Consider the following 22,755-nt stretch of genomic DNA (forward strand, 5'->3'; position numbering starts at 1 on the left):
TAACTTTGTTAATATTATTAACACTTGTTTTAAGATTAAAGTCAGAAAATAATACAGCGTTATTACTTGAAAAGCACAGTCTATATATCAAGAGTACTTATCTTCAAACACGCTGAACCACATTTTGCGTTTAATGCTCAGATTTGTCACCTTGCACCCAGCAGGGAGTTTAATTTTGTACCTTGTAGTGTTTCCTAGTGAGCTGCCATTTTGGAACTGGAGAACTGCTCAGTAAAGCGCTCCAATACCGTCCGGTCGGTTCGCGCTCATGGTTGTGAGAGAGTGGGAAGAGACATTTGCAGCCAAAGAGTAACTTTCCTTTTTTATCCATTTCACAGAAGGGCAAATTGAGAAAGGAGGGTAAGAGTCCTTTGTTGAAGTCATGGTTTTTAGCAAGTGAGTGGAGGAGTAAACCTAAAGCATATTCATGTTTAACATAGATGTTCGTTCAGAAAACAAACACGCTGGAATTTACATCACACACGTTTGACCTTCCTATAGGTATCGCTGAGTCGCCCCCTTCTGTCTCCCATGGTCCCTGAAGAGCTCCCCGTTTGCTACGAGTTAAACAAGCCGATAGTCACAATTGCGCATGGGAAACCTTCCTGCAGTAAGAAAAACTCATTAAAGAAAATAGTGCTTACAGACTAAAGAAGACGTATCGTGTAACAACTGAACTAAAAGGGCCAGTCCTTATGGGAGATTACAAATGAAGACAAGGTGGTACTAAGGAGGGACTAACAAGCCTAATAACGAATCAGAAGCCAGCATTTACAAAGGACAATGACACAAGCCAATTACATATATGGGTGGAGTGTGTGCGGGGCTTCAAGTACATACTCCAATACAACATGGCTCGCAGAGCAGGGCATGCGCTGCCCAGGCTCAACCTAAAAGGAAGGTTGCTGGTCACATGCCTAATGCCAGGTATAGCATATGCCAGCACCACTCTTGGAGACTTTAGCTAAAAATGTTTGATTGATTTTTGCCATTAATAAAGTGCATAGATTACCCAAAAAGGTGTCATGGCTTTAGTAAGAAAGAGCGGCCACAAAATTCCAATAAGAGACCGCAGAACTAACGGCTTTACAACCAAGTTTTAAGTGTCTTTCTAAAGTGGAGCCGGTTAGGGATTGAGTGTAAAGGTAAGGGTAGACCATTTCATACCAGGGCAGCCTGTACATAAATGGCTCTTCCACTCAGCAAACAAGTTTGATTTTCAGCTGCAATAAAAGGTTAGCTTCTGACAAATGAAGATGTTGGATGAGATAGTAGCGCCGAAGCCTGGTCTGCAAATAGGGCCCGTACCATAGAATGCTCTATGCACAAAGAAAAGGGACTTAAACAGAATCCTTTAAGTAAAGGCAGCCAATGTAGTTGGTCCAAGGCAATGATCACCAAAGAACGGCGAGGGAGCTAAAGAGAAAGATGAGCTACAGCAGTTTGAATTCTGTACAGATGTTTGATCAAAATGTGGGGGACCCTAAGAATACTTAATTCCCGCAGCCCAGCTGAATCAGGATGGTCGCTGAACCACCAAAGATCAAATGTGAGGAGATAGGAGTGAGAGTATTATACACAAGATCCGCAAGAGAGCAAAACATTAGGACGCCAGCTTGTTAACATAAGTGGTAAGAAACAGATTACTATCAAAGTGAACACCAATGTTTCGTATTGCAGATGATGAGGAAGAAGGAAATTCCAACTGTGAGGGCCATAAATCATTAGGAAGCGAACAGGATATCGAATTCCTGGAGTAGCAGAGTACCTCCGGTTAGTCCACATCAAACTTTAGGGCATTCTGAGATAGCCAGGTTGTGATTTTTACCTATACAGAAATGAAATTGGTGGAAAGGGTCAGGAATGATTGATCCATCACGATTATAAGCTGTATATCATCTGCATAAATCATGAAGTCGATCCTGTGATCATGAATCGGCTGAGCAAGTGGCCCGGCATAAACATGAAAGAGGGTAGGGTTTCGGGGGGGGGGCCTGAGGGACCCTCTTCCCCCCCCCCCCCCCCCCCCCCCAGTCGATAGGCCACACACAGATTGGAAGGAAGGGAGGTGGAGTCCTTGGGCTCGACTTCAAATACAGGGTCTGCACCATTCTTCAGCTGTATCTCTGACCCTACCTCCTACAGCCTAGAGATCAAGATCATACAGGAAGTGGTTTCAAAGGCAGGCAACAGATCAAGTAGTACCAAAGTTACTCTTATTGGCTGCCATTCAAAGGTCATCTTGCTTCCAATCCTGCATTACAATATTTTACATGCTGTCAGTCTAAACATAGTGTCTTCCACAGACTCAGCTTCCTTCTACCATAACCTCATATTATTCTTTTAGAATAAGATTAACTCAATTGTGGTTGACATTGTGTCCAAAGCCCTTCCTCCTCTAGAATTCTCTTCCACTATGCTATTGCAACAATTCAGCGATTTATCCTACTGCATTCAAAGGACATGCCCAAGATCTTGTTCTTATTCTAAAAGCTTTGTCTTACTACCAGGAGCTGCAGTGAAAACGTTTTCATGTTATGGGAACTCTAAAAATTGAAATATGTTTATTGCTGAATCCATGCTTCTAAATGGGGCCCTTTTTTGCATTCTTGCGACAGTGCTTTCAAACTTATTTCTGCTTATGAGGTAAGATGGATGGCACTCCGGAAAATATTGTGTTGATCGGTATGGCTCTGTAAACCACCCGCAAGTCCTCAAAAAATGCGGTCAAATGGTAGGGTGGGTCTGAAGGGAAGTGGCACACAAAGAAAAAAGTGAGCGGAAAAAGGAAAGAGCTTTGGGATTGTGGATTTATAAAAACGATTAGTTTCCCAATTATAAGTGATTATGAGCTATGGTGGGGTAGTCACATTAGACGTCTGACCGGCAGATGGTGGAGAGCAAATGTGGTTAAGATTCTCGTATATAGTATTGTTTGCAGGGCTGTGATCATTGTCTTTTGATGCTGTTCTTTGATTGTAGTCATGTGCTCATCAGTGCACCAAAACCGCTGTAGAGATAGTATGATTTTTACAATTTGCTTCTTAACCGTTATTCATTCCTTCCCGTTCTAAGCTATGTCTTAGCTGACCGGCTCTGGCCATACTGCCTTGTCGTTTTTTTCCCTCAGCTGCCTCCACCTTTCCACGGCCACGCTGAGGAGGTCCATCCTTGAGCGAGGGAGTGTAGGAATTGTGTAGTTTGTTTTCATTACGATGTTTCTGTGCACTAGTATGCTTGTGATCTCTATAACGATCTTTAGTCACGTTCCTACCCACAACATTATGTTAGGTAGTCTCTTAGCGCACTATTATACACCTCCGCCCACGGTTAATAATATGGACGCTTTTCCTTATGGCGGCCCGTGCACACACTATGAACCGCTGACCCTTCGGGATTTTTTTTCTTCGTGGGGCCTGTTCCATCTCCAGGCACAATTATTGATACAGACCACGGTATAGCCTCACGTTCCCACCCCAGGTTATGTTATTTACTGAGGCTTCATGTCCGCACTTAGAACATCCCGCGGGTGATTGTTTGGACCCCCCCCTTTTTTTATTCCCCCCAGCCCCCCCTCCTATAACATGCTTTCCCCCATAATTGTGCTGCGCATGTTAGTGATTCTATCCCCATTCGAGTTGCACCGCTCCATCCACGTGTGTGCATGTGTCCAGATAGCATCCCCATTTGGGGCACTGATAGACACATTTCCCACATCATGCACAGACAAACTATCAATACTACTTGAGACTTTACATGACGCCCTCCTATTGTGTTCTCCCCCCCCCCCCTTGTGTGTTTTTTGTCTCCTTCATAGGCAGCATCTAGGGACACGCATAACGACGTGTTCCTCACCTAATATCTCTACAGCTTCTCCTATAATAAGGACCCATGGGATTATAGGGCGTCTTTTCCCGATTCCCAGTTGACACTCCTTTTCTTAGGTCCTGATGAAGCGCTCCAGGATCCATTAGGGACCACTTATAGCGCGAAACATGTTGACCCCTTGATATATCCACACATATTCACCACACGGGTGAGAGAAGAGGGATCGTATTTGTTCAATTTCCCCTCTCACATAGGCAACAAACTTTGCTTCTCCATCCCCGTGATATATTTTAACCAGACTCAAGGACATCCTCAATAAATTGCTAGTGTCCTTGGGCTCTTTTTATATTTCACTCACCACCACCACTTTGACCCACACACCCCCATGCACAAGTGCGGCAAACTCCTAAAAGATCTCCATCAAAGAGCCCCGTCAAACAGGCCCGTGAGGGACTGCAGCGCCACCCCCACGAGGAGCACCAGCCCGATGATGATGCTAAACACCCGCAAGGGTGTGTGAGGGCACCTCTAGATCCACACAGGAGTACCTTTACTCTTTCTCGGCACACTCTAACCCATCTGGAGACACTTCACACTTCCCTACAGCCTACCTGGCTGTTGATTCTCCTTTCTTTCCCTACAGGAACTGTTAGCATCCTACATTGCTGTCGAGATAGTATGTATGTCTGTTGATTCTCCATTACTACAATCAAATTACTCCAACCCCCTGCTCCATGGTTGCTAGACGGCATGTTTTTTAGGGCTCGTGCCCTAGCGTTGCAGTGCGCAGCAGTGCTCGAGCAGGCGAGTGCCCTTTTGTACAGGGTTTTAAAACTGAGCCTGGAATAGCACACGCTCGTGTGTGTGCTCTTCCTTTTGGCTTCCGCAATTGGCCTTTGTGTGCGTGTTTTTCACAAAGACTGCACGCAATAGGCCAAAGGCGGGCGCATTGCTCCACCCATGGCCTATTGGTGTCTGTTAAGCGCTTGGTGCGCGTAATAAACACCATTAGGCCATGTGGTTTCAATTATCGTGCCCAGACACGGGCGAGATAATTGAAAGCACATGGCTCGCAGTGGCACATGCGCGCGCACCACTCGCGGGCTTCTTTGTTTTCTTCTCGGGGATTGGATTGCAGCATGTGAGGTGAGACGCCAAAGAATGAGGAGCTGTCTCGTGTTCAACCACTCCGCCCTGCGAGTTTTAACTGCATCAGTGACTGGAGAAGCCTCGCCCGCGGTCTGAGTCAAAATAAACATCGCCCTTTCACTTTCCTATATTATATTTTGTTAAAAAGCGTCCATACACAGTTTGCGGACTTCTCACAATTTCCGGTCTCCTTCCCATGACCCAAATAAAATACAGGGAAACTGTGCTGTTCATCATTGCAGAACGTTTTATCAACAATACGTTTTTATATGTATCCAGCTAAATCGACTGTGGTGCAGGGCCATTGAAATTATGCAATTTTGCCTCGTGGCGTTTCCAGATAATTGGGCCCACGCTGCCGTATAATTCCAGTGCCCTACAGTAGGCTCTAATAATTGGTAGCAATGCGAAAAGGAGAACTTGTGCCCAACACGTTACAGTTTGCTCAAGAGAGAATGCGGGAATTTGAACCCAAGCCTACTGGCTTCGCTCTCTGAAACTGAATCGATAGACTGGGTGTATGCACGAAGCGTGACTGCAGCACAGACTCGTGAGAGGAAGTCTGTGCGTAGTTAGAAGTTTTATCTTTTATGCAAACTAGAGTAAAAACATAATTCATTAAATGACTTCGTAAACTAGAAAGTGGGAGGAGCAGGCAGTAGCAGTAGCGCTCCTGCTGGAATAGTTTCCTAAAGCTGGCGAAGGGTGTCGAGGGCTGGACAATGCTGCTGTTGTGCGTGGTTACAGTTCCAGAGACACGCTTTCTGTTACACCACAAAACCATGCTGCCCGGGGCAGTAGAACAGAAGAGAGTGTCATCTTTGATAATAAATACCCCACCCTAATTGCTAACGCAGTATCTGTGAATCACAAGATTGCCCTGATGCACGTGTGATCTGCGGCAGGGCGGATGGTCTGTCAGACTGTGCTGGCTGCAGCAGCAGAGTGTTGCCTCGCACGTCCGGCGGACGCCGTGCTGTCCTGGGCATCAAGTCATATGACAGACCGAGGAGCAGCCAACCCAGGATAAAGAGTGGGAAACAGGGAGACGGTGGCATGATCAAGTTCTTAAAAATGGCGCGTAATAAGCCAGCGATGGAGCGGGTAAGTAGCGAATAAACAACTTTCTGTCTTTGCAAGCGAAGCCTTTGTCCATCCATTAAATGGATGCAGATTTGAAGCTTGGCTGCCTGGCTCAATGAACGAATAGTTGGATGGATGAGGAGTGGGTGGTTGGATAAATTCAAGTTTGGATGGAAATGAATCAAGACTTCTAGTTTAGCATACTAAATAATGTGGCCAAGCGTGCCTACACGTTACATAATGTATACACAAATGTTGATGTGGACTATATTTTAACTTGAGAGACATTTTGGTATGTTGCATCTTTGACCAGGTCCATATGCAGCAATCGTCCTCGCAAGACTGACATCCCAGAGACCAGGGACCCGGGCTCAGCTGTGTAACAGCATCCCCCACTCTGCCTCATTCCGCCTCACTCCAACTCACTGTTCCTTACGGTGCCTCATTCCACCTTATTGTGCCCCAGGCTCTGTACACGGGCTCAGCTGTGTAACAGCATTCCCCACTCTGCCTCATTCTGCTGCAGTGCCACATAATTATTTGCAACATAATTGCACTGCACTCAATGCAACATACACTCCAAATAATACCACTCAGTGCCACATAATTACACACCACATAATTACACTCCACTGAATACAACATACACTCCCCATAATACCACTCAGTGCCATATAATTACACACCACATACTTACACTCTACTCAATGCAACATAAATACACTCCACATAATACCACACAGTGCCACATAATTATATGCTACATAATTACACTGCACTCAATGCAACATACACTTCAAATAATACCACTCAGTGCCACATAATTACACTGCACTCAATGCAACGTACACTCCAAATAATACCACTCAATGCCACATAATTACACTCTTCTGAATACAACATACACTCCCCATAATACCAATCAGTGACACATAATTACACGCCACATAATTACACTCTACTCAATGCAACATAAATACACTCCACATAATACCACTCAGTTCCATTTAATCACACATCACAATTACACTCTATTCAATGCAACATAAATACAATCCCCATAATATCACTGTGCCACATATTTACTCACCACATAATTACTCTACTCAATGCCACATAAATACACTCCACATAACACTGTGCCACATAATTGCACGCCTCATAATTACACTCTACTCAATGCAACATAAATACACCCCTGATACCACTCAGTGCTACACCATTACAAGCCACATACTTACACTCTACTCAATGTAATATAAATACACTCCACATAATACCACTCAGTACCACATAATTACACTCCACATATTTACACTCTACTCAATGCAACATAACTACACTCAACATAATACCACTCAGTGCCACATAATTACACGTCACATAATTACACTGTATTCAATGCAACATAAATACACTCCACATACCACTCAGTACTACATAATTGCACACCACATAATTACTCTCTACTTAATGCAACATAAATACACTCCGCATAATACCACTCCGTGCCACATAATAACATACCACATAATTGCACTGAACTCAATGCAACATAATTGCACGCCTTTGGGTCAAGTTCGCGTTATATAAAACAACAACAACAGAAAAACATTTGCAATGCAATAGGTCGCGCATTACTGAATGTTTGAGCTACTGGTGTTGCATTATTATTAGCAATGCCAATAGCTCAAACTTTTATAATGCGAGACCTATTGCATTGCAAATGCTTGTTATTAATTGGCTAGTGGGCACGTTTTTAACTGGATCTGTGCACTTGCTTTTCTCAAACCTGCGGGGTTTTGGCACAGCCAGGAGTCCTCATATGAAGGCGTTCTTCTCACTTGGTAAATGCAATTTGTGTGTTACAAAGTTAAAGAGGCCTGGCTGTTGCTTCTCATCAGCATTTGTGCTTTAAAATTTGTGAACTTGGGGAGAAGCAGACCTCTGTACGTAGGTCGCATTCAATTCTTATATATCCTGTAGAAACTATTTATTGTAAAAATTGATAAATTTGACAGTAGAGTTACCACTACATGCTTCTGTATGAGTCGGAGGATCCTGAAACAGCGCTACCTCAGTGTCTTAACCACTGTCCAGAATTCTTGTTTCAATCATGCCTGGACGTCAGGTGCTGAATCGAAGGCAGCTGTTTTTTTTTACGGAGTTTTATATAGCGTGTACTTGACCTGAAGGTATTGGCTATCAGAGCGCTTTACCCGAGCCCCAGTTGCGTTACATGAGGACACATTCATGTTTTTAGGTCTTGCCTAGCTATTGCGTAGCAATCGCTATGCGAGACTCTAGTAAGGGGTTCCCAAAAGTGCTCCCAAAAGTGGATTGCATGGCGAGCACCCGCACAATCACGTGCATCGTGCCGCCATGCAATCCGTTTGGGAAAGCGCTTCAGCCCACTGGCGCGTGCACTGCCGACGGGCGTGCGGTTACGCGCACAATGACGAGCAGAGGCGCCATATGGCTTTCCTCTCTCGTCATGGTGCGCGCACATCGCACACCACTCGCCAGCCAGCCTGCTTTGACTTTTGCGCCTCAATGCTCCTCCCCCTCCCCCACCACAAAGCGCGTCTCGCGGCCGCGCGTCTTTTTGTTGCTTGTTTCAGGAAGAGATAGGCCGCTCCATTCAGAAGTGCACGGTAACTGCGCTCTCCAATTGATTGCTACTGTGTCTAATTCTTAGGTTTTGCAGACTGTCTCCATCTGAGAACATCCTATTCTGTGAAGACTGATTACAGTGTGAGTAGAATATACATTTTTTTGTTGTGACCCTTGGCATTCAGTCATGGGGTCATTATCGTTGTACTTTGTGAGCTCAGTTCCTTGATAGTCTCTATTAGGGAATTTGGTGCATTGTGAAGTCTGGAGTTATCCGAATAGTTGGTTGTTGATGGTCACTGCTCATCCAGTTTTATACAACTGCCAGTAGACTGTAAACCTTGCTGCCATTCAAGTGTCAACAGTTTATTTTACTTAGCGTACCCCGCTCGTGCAAGCTTACGTTTCAGCAGTTGCCCGCGCTGCGGTAACAGAGCGCCTCTTAGGCGAACAGTGCTTCTTATGTTTCAGCCCACTTACCTACTCCAGTGACTTCTGAATTTCATTTTCATAATGCCTGTCAGTCAAATGAAAGAAGGACGCCACCGGCTTCAGGAAGGCTGGAGCCATGAAAATTTGAACTCCTAAAAGGCCTTTTTTTCTTCAAAGCAGCGAGTATCAACGCAGCAGAATGTTCTGGTTAGAAAACGGATTTTAGATTCAGCTCTACGATCGTGTTTTCTTAGGTGGAATGTTAGAAGGCTGAAGCAAGTCTTGGGCGGCATGCCTCTCTTGTCCAAAACCACCCACATTTTCCTTGAGATGTTTCTCGTGCCATGGAGTAGAATGTTGAAATGGAGAATTGTGATTCGTCGCACCCAATCATGACTGGTCAAGAGAATTTGTTGTGCTGTGCTTTGCGGCAAATTCTGATTACTGTGCATTTTACCTCAACTGAAATGTTCCAGCAGGCCGCCTATGCCTACTCTTTCTGACTTGTTTCTCCATGGAGTCCTTACAGACAACAGAACAGGGTTAACTGTAAATGTAATGCCATCGGGGAGGGGATTGACTCTATATTAATAGGTGTCGTCAGAAAAGATGTTAACTTCAAACTCTGTCCTGCAATGAAGCACAACTTTAGTTTATGGACATGTAGAAACAGTGTTATTGTATTATGGAGGCCAATCGTTTAAAAAACAAACTTGGTGGCCTAAGATAGGTTGTTAGTAGCCCTATTTTATCCTCAGGAACATGATCCGACCCTATAAAGCAGCAAGGGCTCTTCGCTCGGATCATAAATTTCTTCTCCAGTCTTTTAGAGTAAGGCGAGCCCGCACCGGAGGGAGGAGGTTCTCAGTGAATACGGCTTCCGCCTGGAACTCGCTTCCACTTAGGTTGCGGGCAGAGATCAATACTCTGCGCTTTCGCAAACTATTAAAAACTCATTTGTTCCCGGTCTAAGGTGTCATGCGTTGGGTGGTGGTCTGATCTATGGACAGCGCTGGGATGCTCAAGGGTAACCGTGCGCGATATAAAACTCCAAATAATAATAATAATAATAATCTGGGTATGTGCAGTGGGAACATGAGTATGCCACTGGAGCACATTTCATTGCCAAGTTGTCTGAATTTCATATATATCATGGAATGCAGCAGACCTAATGTACAGCACAGTGTTAAAATGGTGTCACTGAATTTCTACCCATAACCTCTACTGATATACATTGACATGCACAACAGCAGTTGGCATGTGAAATAATGCAGCATTCATATTAAGAGCGTCAAATATTAAAATAGTGGTTTTCAAAGACATATTTGCATATGTAAGTAATTCCAAAACGCACCACTTGCTCTGTATTGTTTTTTTTTTTAAACTTGTTTTTATTGGCATTTGTTAGTACAGTTGTTACATATCAGTATTGGAGCGTGGCGTCATTAAGTACATTGTTCCAGTCAGGTGATATCCATCGTGACATGTAGAAATAACTTTACTGCAATTATATGCAATGTAACAGGTATTTGCCATATGAATAAACAAACCAGGGAGGGGGAGAGTAAACTAGGGGCAGTCATGGACTATCAAGGATAGGGCAGCCGGACCATCTCACATGTGGTCCGTTAGGTAACTGGTGAGACAACGCAGTGGGAACCCCTGGTCGGGGTACGACTATGCAGGCGGACATACGACATAGGTGCAGGCCCCGGAGTAGCGGGGATAGGAACGTGGTCACTCTAGGGTGGGCGTGGGGCATTAGGGGGAGCATTATCCGAGTGGGGTTGTGTCGCGTAAGGCTGCGTGGCAGTAGGGATGGTCGCGGTCGCGCCCTGGTCAGCTAGGGGCTGTTTAAACTGATGCATCAATAGCGCCCACTCCAGGGAAATCGGGGTTTTACGTATGCCCTTCGCTTCCTCCTCTCGCAGGGCATCCTCCTCAGCCGCGGACCACTTGAGACTTGCTCTGTATTGTTGATAGGTATTTTCCTCTATGCCCCTCTTAATACAGAGAACTCGGAGAATGTAGAGTTAGCAAATTGAGATGTGCATGTGTTTTTCACATAAATAATAATTTGCATTTTCTCAAAGATCTGCCATTTTTTTTTCTTCCTTCTGGTATTTATATAGTGCAACCCCAGCTACTGGTGCACCGGGCACTTTACATGGAATACTTTACATGTATAAAACACCAGAACGTAAAGTAGCAAAGCAGATATAGGGAAGTTGGTTAGAATATTGAGATTTTTAAAAAAAATTACACCCGACCTCTCTTCCAGTGGGGTAAAGCGGGAGTCTGGAGTCGCAAGGAAAAAATAACTAAGTCTCCCAGTTTTCCATTTTTACTGATTTTTACAGATAAATTTAAACGGGAAACTATCTTGATGTAGGTATGTCCTACATTTTTAAATATGGACCAAACAGAAAATGGATAGGGCTTTAAAGTTTGTATAATTTCTTTTAGTCGTGTCTGTCATGTTAGTGGCTTTGCAGATTTACATATTGCTGAGTTAATAAACAAGCATTGGCATAGCCAATAGGTCTCGCCTTTGGGATCTTATAAGTGTTTAGCCATGCAACAGTTGATGTTGTTGCACCAAGGATATTGTGCTGCATAACTAAATACTAAGAAGGTCCCAAAAGCGAGACCTATTGGCTATGCCAATGCTTTTTGTTTGTTAGGCATGGGGAGATTAAGTGATTTGCCCAGAATCAGAGGTTGTTCAGCAGCATTGCCGAGACTCGAACCTGCTTCCCCAGTTTCGAGGTCGACCGCCCTAGCCGTTAGGCCAACTAAAAAGCAGTTCAACATCTATGCTTTTTGTCATATGCCTTAGCCATTTGAATAAGTGAGACCACCTTTCACTATATACACACCCAATGTGCCAAATATAAGACACTTATCCCCACTCCTTAGTTATAACTTGTTTTTGCAACTGTTTTTTGCAAGGTACATGAAGTTAAACTGTCATACAATCTCATCTTTCACCCTGCATCTCATTTTTTTGTTCTCCCCTTCTCTGTCTTCTCTTTTACTCTAACTTTTATTCTCGTTTTTGCAAATCCCAACGCTGTGTTATAATACAGAAACGGAGGTAAAACTTCATACGGTCATGTGCATTTGAGACTTACATTACAAAATCACTATTAATGCGCCAGTTTCCACATCTAAACCCGTAATGCAAGCCGTGCTTTTCGCAGGTGGTAACATGCTGAGAATTTCATGCAGTATTACAGGATCCAGGAATTCTGCTGTGCCATAACAATACACAACTATTATAACCTTTTTGGCCAAAAATGGATGACTGGGCAGCTTCTAATGTTCGCCGAAGTCTGCTACATTCCACTAAAAGAGACTCACTCCTTACCCTACTGACAGCCCATTTTGGTTTAATTATAACTGATTTCCTGTATCTTGTTTATCTTCTACGTCTCATTCATCTACGAATGCGATTGCCCCTCTTTAACTTTCCACTCTCCTACGCACTAAAAGTCCCTTAAAGTAAGTCCTTTAGCATTGCTTAAACACATGGGCAAAGGCAATAGCTCTGGCTAAACACTTCTAAGGTCCCAAAGGCGAGACCTATATGCTATGCCAATGATTGTTCATTTTCTTCCCACCATCTACTTTCTTTACTCTTATGCTTTGTTTTCCTGACAATTCCTCCTTATCTTTTATTCCTGCCGCGGGCATCATTTCTTCCAGATCAAGTCACAGGTGAATCACAAGGTAGACTACCATCAGCAACTCAAGCTGCTTCTTTATTTTTTGTTTGTTTACATAATAAATATGCACATTTTTCCTCTTCCTAGTTGACTTAAATTTTCTTTCATGCAACTTCTAATTTTATAGGAATTGCAGTAAAGATTTTGCTAGCCGAATTTAGAAACTGATTTATAACTGTGTGCGCATTATTAGTATTTCTGTCATGTTTGACTTGCACATTATGCATAACAGGAACTATACCCCAAGGATGTTTGTGAATGTAATATATGCATATTCAATACTGGTCCTCCTGCTGAATTTGAGTTTAAAGACTTAACCTAACTCGGTCTGCAATCTTTTATTTTTTGCTCTGATCATAGCAACAGTGATGATGATGAACAGTGCATTTCAAATCCCGTTGCTGTCTGTGTTAAAATAAACAACAGTGCTATGAGAAGGGAGCCATTTTGACTGGTTTCATCATTACAGTAAAACAACAAGAATTTTTAATGCAATAATTCTCGCATTACTGTAAGTTTGAGCTTTTGGCGTTGCATTATTATTTGAGACGCCAATAGCTCAAACTGTCAGTAATGCAAGCATTTATATGTTACGTGACCGACATGGGTCAAGCAATTAAGTAGGTGGTGGGGGGGAGGGATGAAGGTGCAAAGTGGAAGATTGGCATGCCGCAAAAAAAATATAGAAAAAAAAGGATTTCGGTGAGCCGCCCAATAAGGAAGTTGCGTTATCGCCATTATTGAAGCTCAAACGCGGCATGCCACCCCCGGTATAACAGTAAAAAAAACTAAAGGTGCACAGCCGCCATGAATACCAAGCTTGGTGTCCCACGCAGGATTTAAAAAAAAAAATTTAAAGCAAAAAGGATTTGGGTGAGCCGCTCTTTAAGAAAGTTGCACGCCCACCATTATTGAAGCTCCAAGGCAGCATGCCAATGTGCTTCAAAAAGAAAATAGTGCTCACAAACAGTAAATAAGATATCCTGAGTAGCAACACATTTAACATGGGCAGTCCTTATGGAATGGTACAACAGGAAAACCAAGGAGGTTAACCAAAGAAACAAAAGTATTGGAAAAGACAGTCAAATGAGGCAATTAAACCATCGGCAGAACATGGGTGGAGCTTAATGCCCATAACCTGAATACAGCATGTCTCGAAGAGACAGCGTAAATGCTGCCTAGGCGAGACCTAAAAACATACTATATATTGCTGGGTACTGTGATGAAAGACTGCATTGCACCAAAACTGTTGGTGAAGATTTATTATTTATGCTAAAATATATTTTCTCATTAAATTTACTGTGTGTATCTTTTCAGAAGTCCTTAGTTTCAAAGTGCTGACCAGATTAAGGTGGCTCTTCAGAGCAGGAGACCTGCTGTAATCGGCTCCTGTCTGCCTCTCAAACTCACAGTTCTCACATCTCATTTAGATGTGAAGGAACCACCAAGTTTCTGATAGTGGATCCTTAGCTGGCTTCTTGGAAATCTTTGATCTGTCAATAGGGTCGCCACCTCACTGGTTTTTTACCAGCACCACCGGTATTGTGTTGTCCTGGCCAGTACAAAAATAAGCAAAATCAACTAAAGCTGGTGTTTTTAGCTTTTATGAGTACATACTTCAAAGAGCAAATAAAAATAGAAACCACTTAAATGCGTTCTACACCTGTGTTCATGATCCATGACTAGTAATTAAATTAAACAAATACAGAAAAGTTGTGTTCCAAATGAATGCATGCAATTTTACTTGCAGTCCTATTTATTATCACATCTAGGCCTTTGCAAACTCTTAAAACCACATCAAATGGCCAATATTTTTCTCGTGAAAAGGTGGCAACCCTATCAGTTACCTGAACACCACATGCCTGCCAGTCAGTGTATGTTAGAAGGCTTACAGCTTTTGTCCTTCTAACATGCATTTTCCTTTATTAATGGACCTGGACAGGGAAAAACTCCTTTGGGCCTTTATTTTTTTCTGTTACAGAACTAAACCACTGCTCTGGTGTTTGTTTCTTAAACAGAAAAAAGCCAGGAGGACATATTATCAATATCAACACATATTATCAATAGTAGGAAATAATCAGTATTCATAGATTTGACAAAAGTGCCCCCACTGTGCAGGCATAAGCACTTTTTTTTAACACTGTCCCTGGTAAGCAGATGGCCTTGCATCAAAGCAGGGGATGCGAGGTCCTCCTGTCATAGTCTGCGTGACCATTTAAATGTTAGGATGAAATAACAAATGTTTATTTGATGTTTTTTGCCTATTCTCCAGTAGCACTTTTTTGTACACTTCAGTGAAGATTTGAAAATCATCTGTGAATGTTATAGTTGCTGTGTTGGATGGCATGGCCTCGTGGCTTACAGACCATGCCCTGTTAGCCTGCAGTAACCTTTTTAGGTAATGTCTTTTGTAAAGAGTCAGACTCCATTAAGGATCTCGGTCAGTAAAGCTGCTTATATGTGCTTATCTTCTTGTACATTCAACAGGCTCTTTTGAACCAGAAGAGTGACCGACTGAACGTTACGGATTTGAAGCCTGCATGTTGGGTGTAGAATGGGGAACAGTGCCTTAAAAGCTCACCTTGAGACAGCCCAGAAAACTGGAGTGTTTCAGCTCACCGGCAAAGGATTACTAGAGGTAACTACCCTGGAGAGGCACAGTATTATCATTATTTAACAGCCTGCTTGTTCCAGTTTTATCGCTGTCACAGTTAGTTTGTGTCTCTCAACTACTTCTGGAATGCACAAGGAGCTGTTTTTCTTCACTTACAGCAAAGTACAGAGAGACACTTTTTTGTACATAATTGTATGCTGTGTGAACCACCCATTTACAGTCGGAACTCTGCATCTAGTGGTCAGAACCTTTCTGGAGTGAGAAAGAAAGGGCAGACCGTATTTCTGTGGGTGGAGGCAGCCTCATGACCTTAAAGTTTTAGAGACGGCTTTTGTAGAAGTAGGGGAGATATGTAATTTACGAACTTTTTTTTGCATTTATACATCAGCTAAAATGGTTTAATAATATTTTAGACATTCATTTCTTTGTGTAAGATATTGTGTAGGAGGATAGATTTGTATGCCAAAGTTGTTTTTTTAGGTCTCGCCTAGCGTTGCAGCGCGAATGCGCTGCCATCGCTTTGCGAGGCTTGCAGTATATACTGTAGTGTGGAAGCTTCATGGAAGCTCCGCCCACTCTCTGCCCATCGGCTTTTGTCTTAAATGCTGCCTTCCGATTGGTTTGAGGCTTGTTAGTCCCTCCTCATTCCTCATTTGTATCCTTCCACAGCTATTGGCCCCTTTACTCCTGGCACTATTTTCTTTTCGGTGTTGCCTAGCGTTGCAGCGCAAATGCGCTGCCATCGCTTTGCGAGACATGCAGTTTATAGTGTAGTGTGGAAGCTTTGTGGAAACTCCGCCCACTCTCTGCCCATTGCCGTTTGTCTTAAATGCTGCCTTCCGATTGGTTTGAGGCTTGTTAGTCCCTCCTCATTCATCATTTGTATCCTTCCACAGTTATTGGCCCCTTTACTCCTAACACTATTTCCTTCCCTGTCTCCCCACCCCACCGCCCCCTCCCCCAGTCTGTGACTTCTCAAAATCCTGCCCCCCCCTCCCATTCATGTTTTCTTGCCTGCCGGCACTTCAGTTTTCATCTTTATTATTGCCACCTTTAAATATGCGAGTTCAAGATGTGTGCTGTACAAAATTTTCTCGTGTTTAATTAACTAGATTTTAATGTTACTCTAAATATAATAAGACTCTAGGCAACATTCGGGGTATGCATGGCAACTGACGCCTCTTAGTTCACAAATGGCATTGTTGTCGGGCGGGAGGAGCAGCAGTGTTTTAACTCATGCTTAAAACGAGCACTTTTAATAACTTCCTCTCAGTGCTATAATCTTGTGTACTGAGGTGACGCGCTAAAGAAATGCACCTTTTTGAATTCTGAAGAGACATTATCGCACATTTACATCATGTTTACTGTATGATTGACATGCCGATCATTTTCACGGCTCGCCCACTGGCTCGTATGCGCTTGGCTCGTGTCCGGCTGGCTCTACCTGTTAATTAATATGTTGGCTTGCGCATCTCTAACAAAGAGAGATGAATGGATACATGACAGTGAGCCCAGTAGATGTTAGAGAAATAGACTGGTGCAGACAAACAGACAAAGTCAGTCTCCATTGCCTCACGTCAGAATCATCACTTTCAAGAACCTGGAAATCTGCTGGCAACTCCCGCATGCCCCAACCTCATCCCCCTCACCTATTCTTAGCAGAAGCGGTAGATTCTGAGGTGTGCCCTGCTGGTGCAGAGGAGCTCCGCAGAATCTGTAGAAGCGCTGGGATCCCTAGCCTCTCCGGGTGGGCACATAAGCCTTCCAGGTGCCTTCACACTCAGGATAAATGAATACATTTTGTTCTGTGCTTTAGTCGCCCCTCTGTGAGCACTGTCTGGTAGATGGAGCTCTGTGTTAATAAACACATTCAGAGAGATGGTTGTGTACAAACAAACAACAGCCACAATACTGTACGTTTTGAACGTGTAGTTAAAAATCTGCTCATCGAGTACCTCATTGGCTGATCATTCCATGGCACTACCAAAATTACATTTGGACACATTTGCTCAACTGTAAAACACTCATTTAACAACTCAGGCTTTGGGGTTAGGTAACCTACTTTGGATGCTGTGTAAAAGAGTAAATACAAAAATTAATGCAATGAAACTAAGCAACCAATACTGTCTAAAACACTGTGAAAACTGACACGCATTCTGACATTTTGTTTAGTTAATGGCGATTTTCTCATAGATGCGAGTAAAGTACTCTTAATATCTTAATGAAATCTGCACACTTTTAACTAATAGCACCGGGCGACCTTTGACAACTAGGCAATGAATACATTTTCATGTACCCTTGAAGCCCCCCTGCCCCCGCCCCCTTAGCAAACTTCATTGCCTCCCAGTGTTTGGGGGATAACCAAGACGCAGGAGAGTGTGTCAAATAGTCTAGAAAATGAAAGGGAAGCCGGGATTCGGATTCACATGCTCTGATCCCAATTGCGTTGGTTAATATGTAAGTACTACTTTTATGAATGAGTTTCGCATTAGTAAAGCACCATGGTGTTAATGTGTGGCGACACTTCACCCATGAGGTACATGCCAAGCAATTGTTGATACAATCCACACTTTGCGTCTTTTTCAATATATTTATTACGAAGTGCAGGATCTTTCCAAGGGATTTTGCACACTACATACATTCACTCCAAAAATAAAACGTATAGGTAAAAAACATTGCCATTTACAATGTCAATAGCTCTAACTCACAAATGCGAGACCTATTTGCATTGCAAATTATTGTTTTCATGAGAGATCTTAATTTCTTGAATGGTAACAATGGCTAACACTGCTTCTGGAGAATGGTTCAAAGCTTTTTTTATGTTGTCAGTCTTTGACCACTGGCCAAGTCCGGATTTTTAAAAATGATTTGGTGGTCCCTCTATTGAGGAAGTCCTTCCTAGATCCTTGGACTCTTGCTGCCTATCATCCAATATTTCTTCTCACCATGCTTACTAAGATAATGGAGAGCTATGTTAATTCCCAACTATCTTGTTTCATTGAAAAAATGTCACTACTTAACACTTGCCAATCAGATTTTTGGCCCAACCCTTAGTACTGAGACCATGCTAACGACCGCCAACAGTGACATCCGGATGATCTTGGATGCCAGGAGCTCTGTGGCCTTTATCCTACTCAATCTATTTGCGGCTTTTGACACGGTTTCTCAGGATATCCTCCTGGACAGACTCTCTACAGCTGGCCTCAAAAGTAATGTCTTAGGTTGGTTTAAATCGCTGCTCTCATACTCATGTTATCCATATCTCGTTGTGTTTCTCGTCTTTTCAAAAGATGAATTGTGGAGCTATGCAGGGTTGTTCCATGAGCCCACACTTCTCACTCTTTATGTGGTGGCTGTGGCAGACCGAATTATATCCTATGGCTTTCAATTCTACTCCTACACAGATGATTCTTTAATCATCATTCTCTTGAAGGGCGGGCAGAACTCCATCCAGGACCACTTGTGGAAGCGGATTATTAAAAACCCACCCTTAGCCCACGTGTTCTTTACAAGTAAGGAGGAATCGACACTGGAGCGAAGTACAAACCATAGGTCATTTATTAGCATTCATGAATGGGGCCTCGTCCGACAAGCACCATAGAGATACTCAAGGAGGAAGCATACTGAACGATGGTTACATGGGTTTTTATAGCAAAAGTTCACAAACAAGGGACGCCCAGAGGTAAATAGAACTTTGGGAAAAACACACAAATGAGGTACCGGTATGAATCATCAGCCTTGGTGCCTTGTGCAATTGTCACGTCCTGAAGTTGCACAATAAGATATGCTATCTGGGTAAACTTTACTTGAGGCTTTACCATTGTCTGAAAAACCCCAAGCAGACGCCAACTGTTCTTTTGCGCTGACTCTGCATGTATACACAGCCTACAATGCCCCAATCTAAATTCTTTACTCATGTTTATACAGATGTGGTGTTAAGGATAGAGCCGGGCTGGAAGTAGGGCAGGGGTGAAAAATGGATGAGGCATAGCTTAATCAAAAAACAAGAGAATCAGATTTTACATTTTAACACACTTTCGAGGATGCCTTACATCGGTGACAGGCTGGATGAATGGCAGTTCTTTGAGTCTTTTTTGATAATCAACTTAATTGATTTTGAGAGAACAAAGAAAAGATTAGCAGCAACCGCACAGTGCACAGGTTCATATTTATGACACTGCAAGGGTGTCGATAGCAATGTTATACAATATGCACAGCGATTGAGCACATTACATGGTAGAAGCAAGCAGTCTGTCGGAAGTAAGGAGCTACCCCCATGGACCCCACTATCCCAGTTGCTCCGCCCATTCAATCAATCAATCAATCACGGAACTTATATCTCGCACTACTCACCCGTAAGGGTCTCAAGGCGCTTGGGGAAGGGGGTCTGCTACTGCTCGAACAGCCAGGTCTTGAGCTGTTTCCTGAAGGCCAGGTGGTCCTGTGTCATCCGCAGGTGGACGGGTAGGGAGTTCCAAGTCTTAGCTGCCAGGTAGGAGAATGACCTTCCTCCAGCGGTGGCTCTCTGGATGCGAGGGACAACGGCGAGGGCGAGGTTAGCGGAACGTAGCTGGCGGGTGGGCGTGTAGAAGGTGAGGCGGCTGTTGAGGTACCCTGGGCCTAGGTCGTGGAGGGACTTGTGTGCGTGGGTGAGGAGTCTGAACGTGATCCTCTTGTTGACAGGGAGCCAGTGCAGGTCTCTCAGGTGGCATGAGATGTGGCTGCGTCGGGGGACGTCCAGGATGAGTCGGGCGGAGGCGTTCTGGATACGCTGAAGTCTTTTCTGAAGCTTGGCTGTAGTACCGGCGTAGAGGGTGTTTCCGTAGTCTAGTCTGCTGGTGATGAGAGCCTGGGTGACCGTCTTCCTGGTCTCGGTCGGGATCCATCGGAAGATCTTTCGGAGCATGCGGAGGTTGTGGAAGCAAGCTGAGGAGACGGCGTTGACTTGTCTGGTCATCGATGAGGAGGAGTCCAGTATGACGCCCAAGTTGCGTGCGTGGTCCGTCGGTTCAGGTGCGGTGCCTAGTGCCGGGGGCCACCAGGAGTTGTCCCATGCGGAGGGTGATGGTCCCAGGATGAGGACTTCTGTCTTGTCCGTGTTCAGTTTCAGGTGGCTGGTGTTCATCCATTCAGCGACGTCTGTCATCCCTTCGTGCAGGCTGGCTTTGGCGGTGTCGGGGTCTCTGGAGAGGGAGAGAATCAGCTGGGTGTCATCGGCGTAGGAGATGATGTTGAGGTTGTGTTGGCGTGCGATGGCAGCCCATTTACCTCATACTTTCTGGTATTTGGTAGGGCAGCCTCTGACCTCAAACAAGGGTTTCTCTTGAGCTGCACAACAGTCCACACCTCAGCGCCATTTAGCTATTGTGGGGGGGTCAGGTTGCGTTCAGGCCATGGCGATATCACGTTTGGCCACAATGATGGCTGTCCCCAAGAATAATATATCCACTCGGGACCCATCTAGACAGTCTATAACACCCAGGAGGAGGTGCTTGGGGTCGTAAGGTACATGCCAAACCAGGATATGTGTGAGTACAGATTCTATCTTGTCCCAGTATTTTATGAGGCGGGGGCAAGACCAGACCATGTGGTAAAAGTCTGCTGGTTGATGCTTGCAGCATGTTCATTCAAACGAGGCATGCAGCCCAGCTCTATGTAGTCACTCCGGGGTGAGATATGCAGTGTGGAGGTAGTAGATCTGGATGAGTCGAAGCCTGGCGGAGGCAGTGACCGTCTTGGGGGCCATAAGGGCATCCCACCAATCCCCATCCTCCAGGGGGCCCAGCCATCTGTCCCATCAAAGTATAAGTGAGTCCAGCGTTGTGGGGCCGTTGTTTGTGAGGGTATGATATATACGTGATATCCCTCCCTTCCCTAGATTTCCCATCATGACCTGCGCTTCCAGTGGGCTAAATTCAGGGAGTGTAGTGCCTGTCGCTATGTGTGTACTCAGGGCATGTTGCATCTGAAAATATCTGTAAAATTGTGAGGCATCTAGGGTAAAGCCCTTCTGTAGATCCTGTATGTCCTTATGTGGTCTCCCACTCACACGTCGCCCAGTTGTGAGATGCCAATGTAGTCCCAATATTTAAATCCTCGCAATGCCGCCACCTCAGCCACCCACACGCCTTGCCAGAGTGGCGTTTGCTGGCTCAATTTAGATTCCCATTGTGTATGACGCAGGGCCGAGCGCCAGACCAGGAAGACTGCCCGGGTCACCGTTAGGAGTGTTTTAGGAACGGGGCATCCATACATGAGGGTCTGGATTGGAAAGAAGTCCATGTCTCGAAGTTCGGTTCTGTAAGCCAGATCGGACCATCCTCCGGTAAACCAGTCATGTAGGACAAGCAACCGGTGCCTAGATAGTATAGGTCCATCATGCCCATGCCTCCATCGAAGGATGGGATGCGGCATCGGGCGAGAGCCATACCCGGCCTCCCACCTCCCCACAGGAACCATGTAGTCAAGGCGTCTATCTCCTTAAACCAGCTTCGGGGATAGTGGAATGGGGTATTTTGAATAATTTACAGGAATCGAGGGAGGATCGACACCTTAAATAATGCCACCCTTAAGAGTGGATTAAGTGGCAGGGTTTACCAACGTCTGAGGTCCTCCTTAGCCTTTTTGATAAGCGGGGTAATGTTCAGTGCCCATTCTAGGTCAGGGAGTAGAGCGAGCCATATACCCAAATATATCTTAACGACTGCCGTCTAATGGGGATATTAGTCTGCCAGTCGAAACATTCCCTAGAGAGATGAAGAGGCACGAGAGTCGAATTTGCTGGGTTCAGCCAGAGACCAGAAACCTTTTCAAAGGCTTGGAGGGATTGGAGACATTAAGGGCCGGAGCGGGCCGGGTCCGCCGAGAAGATCAGGATGTCATCCGTGTATAGGGCAACTTTATCAACGTGGTGGCTTCCCCACGCCCATCCTTGAATCAAGTCGTCCATGCGGATGAGACACGCCAGGGGTTCCATCGCCAGCATGTACAGGAGCAGGGAAAGGGGGCAGCCCTCTCTCGTACCTCTTCGGATTGGGAATATCTCAGAGGGGGTCTTGTTAATAAGCACTCTGGCTCTAGGGTTAGAGCACAGGACTTGAATGAAGCGCCAAAACCGAGTTCTTTGAGTCTTAATTCAGACATGACTGAGCTTCTTGTTTTTGACACCTACTCCTCCACAACCCCACCCCCCACAACCTGGCAGTAATGTTTGATTCTACATTTCTCTGTGAGGCCTATATTACTGAACTCACTTCTACATGCTTGTGTATAATGAACGTTCTTAAAAAAAATCTTGCCTTTCACACC

At 44.5% G+C, this 22,755-nt stretch overlaps 1 protein-coding gene across 2 annotated transcripts in view; it reads left to right on the plus strand.

Annotated features, from left to right (window-relative positions):
* Positions 1-22,755, plus strand: part of LRRC57 (leucine rich repeat containing 57) — a 120,017-nt gene that overhangs the window by 14,790 nt on the left and 82,472 nt on the right. Inside the window, exons 1-2 of one of the 2 annotated variants that reach the window (XM_085627066.1) lie at positions 8,764-8,814; positions 15,321-15,471. In XM_085627066.1, coding sequence (XP_085483192.1) covers positions 15,388-15,471 — 84 coding nt within the window. In that variant the 5' untranslated portion in view covers positions 8,764-8,814; positions 15,321-15,387. Of the gene's footprint in view, positions 1-8,763; positions 8,815-15,320; positions 15,472-22,755 lie in introns of those variants that run through there. The other variant, XM_085627065.1, reaches the window with a different exon arrangement.

The sequence above is a fragment of the Triturus cristatus genome, chromosome 9 (genome assembly GCF_964204655.1).
Source record: "Triturus cristatus chromosome 9, aTriCri1.1, whole genome shotgun sequence".
NCBI classification, from domain to species: domain Eukaryota; kingdom Metazoa; phylum Chordata; class Amphibia; order Caudata; family Salamandridae; genus Triturus; species Triturus cristatus.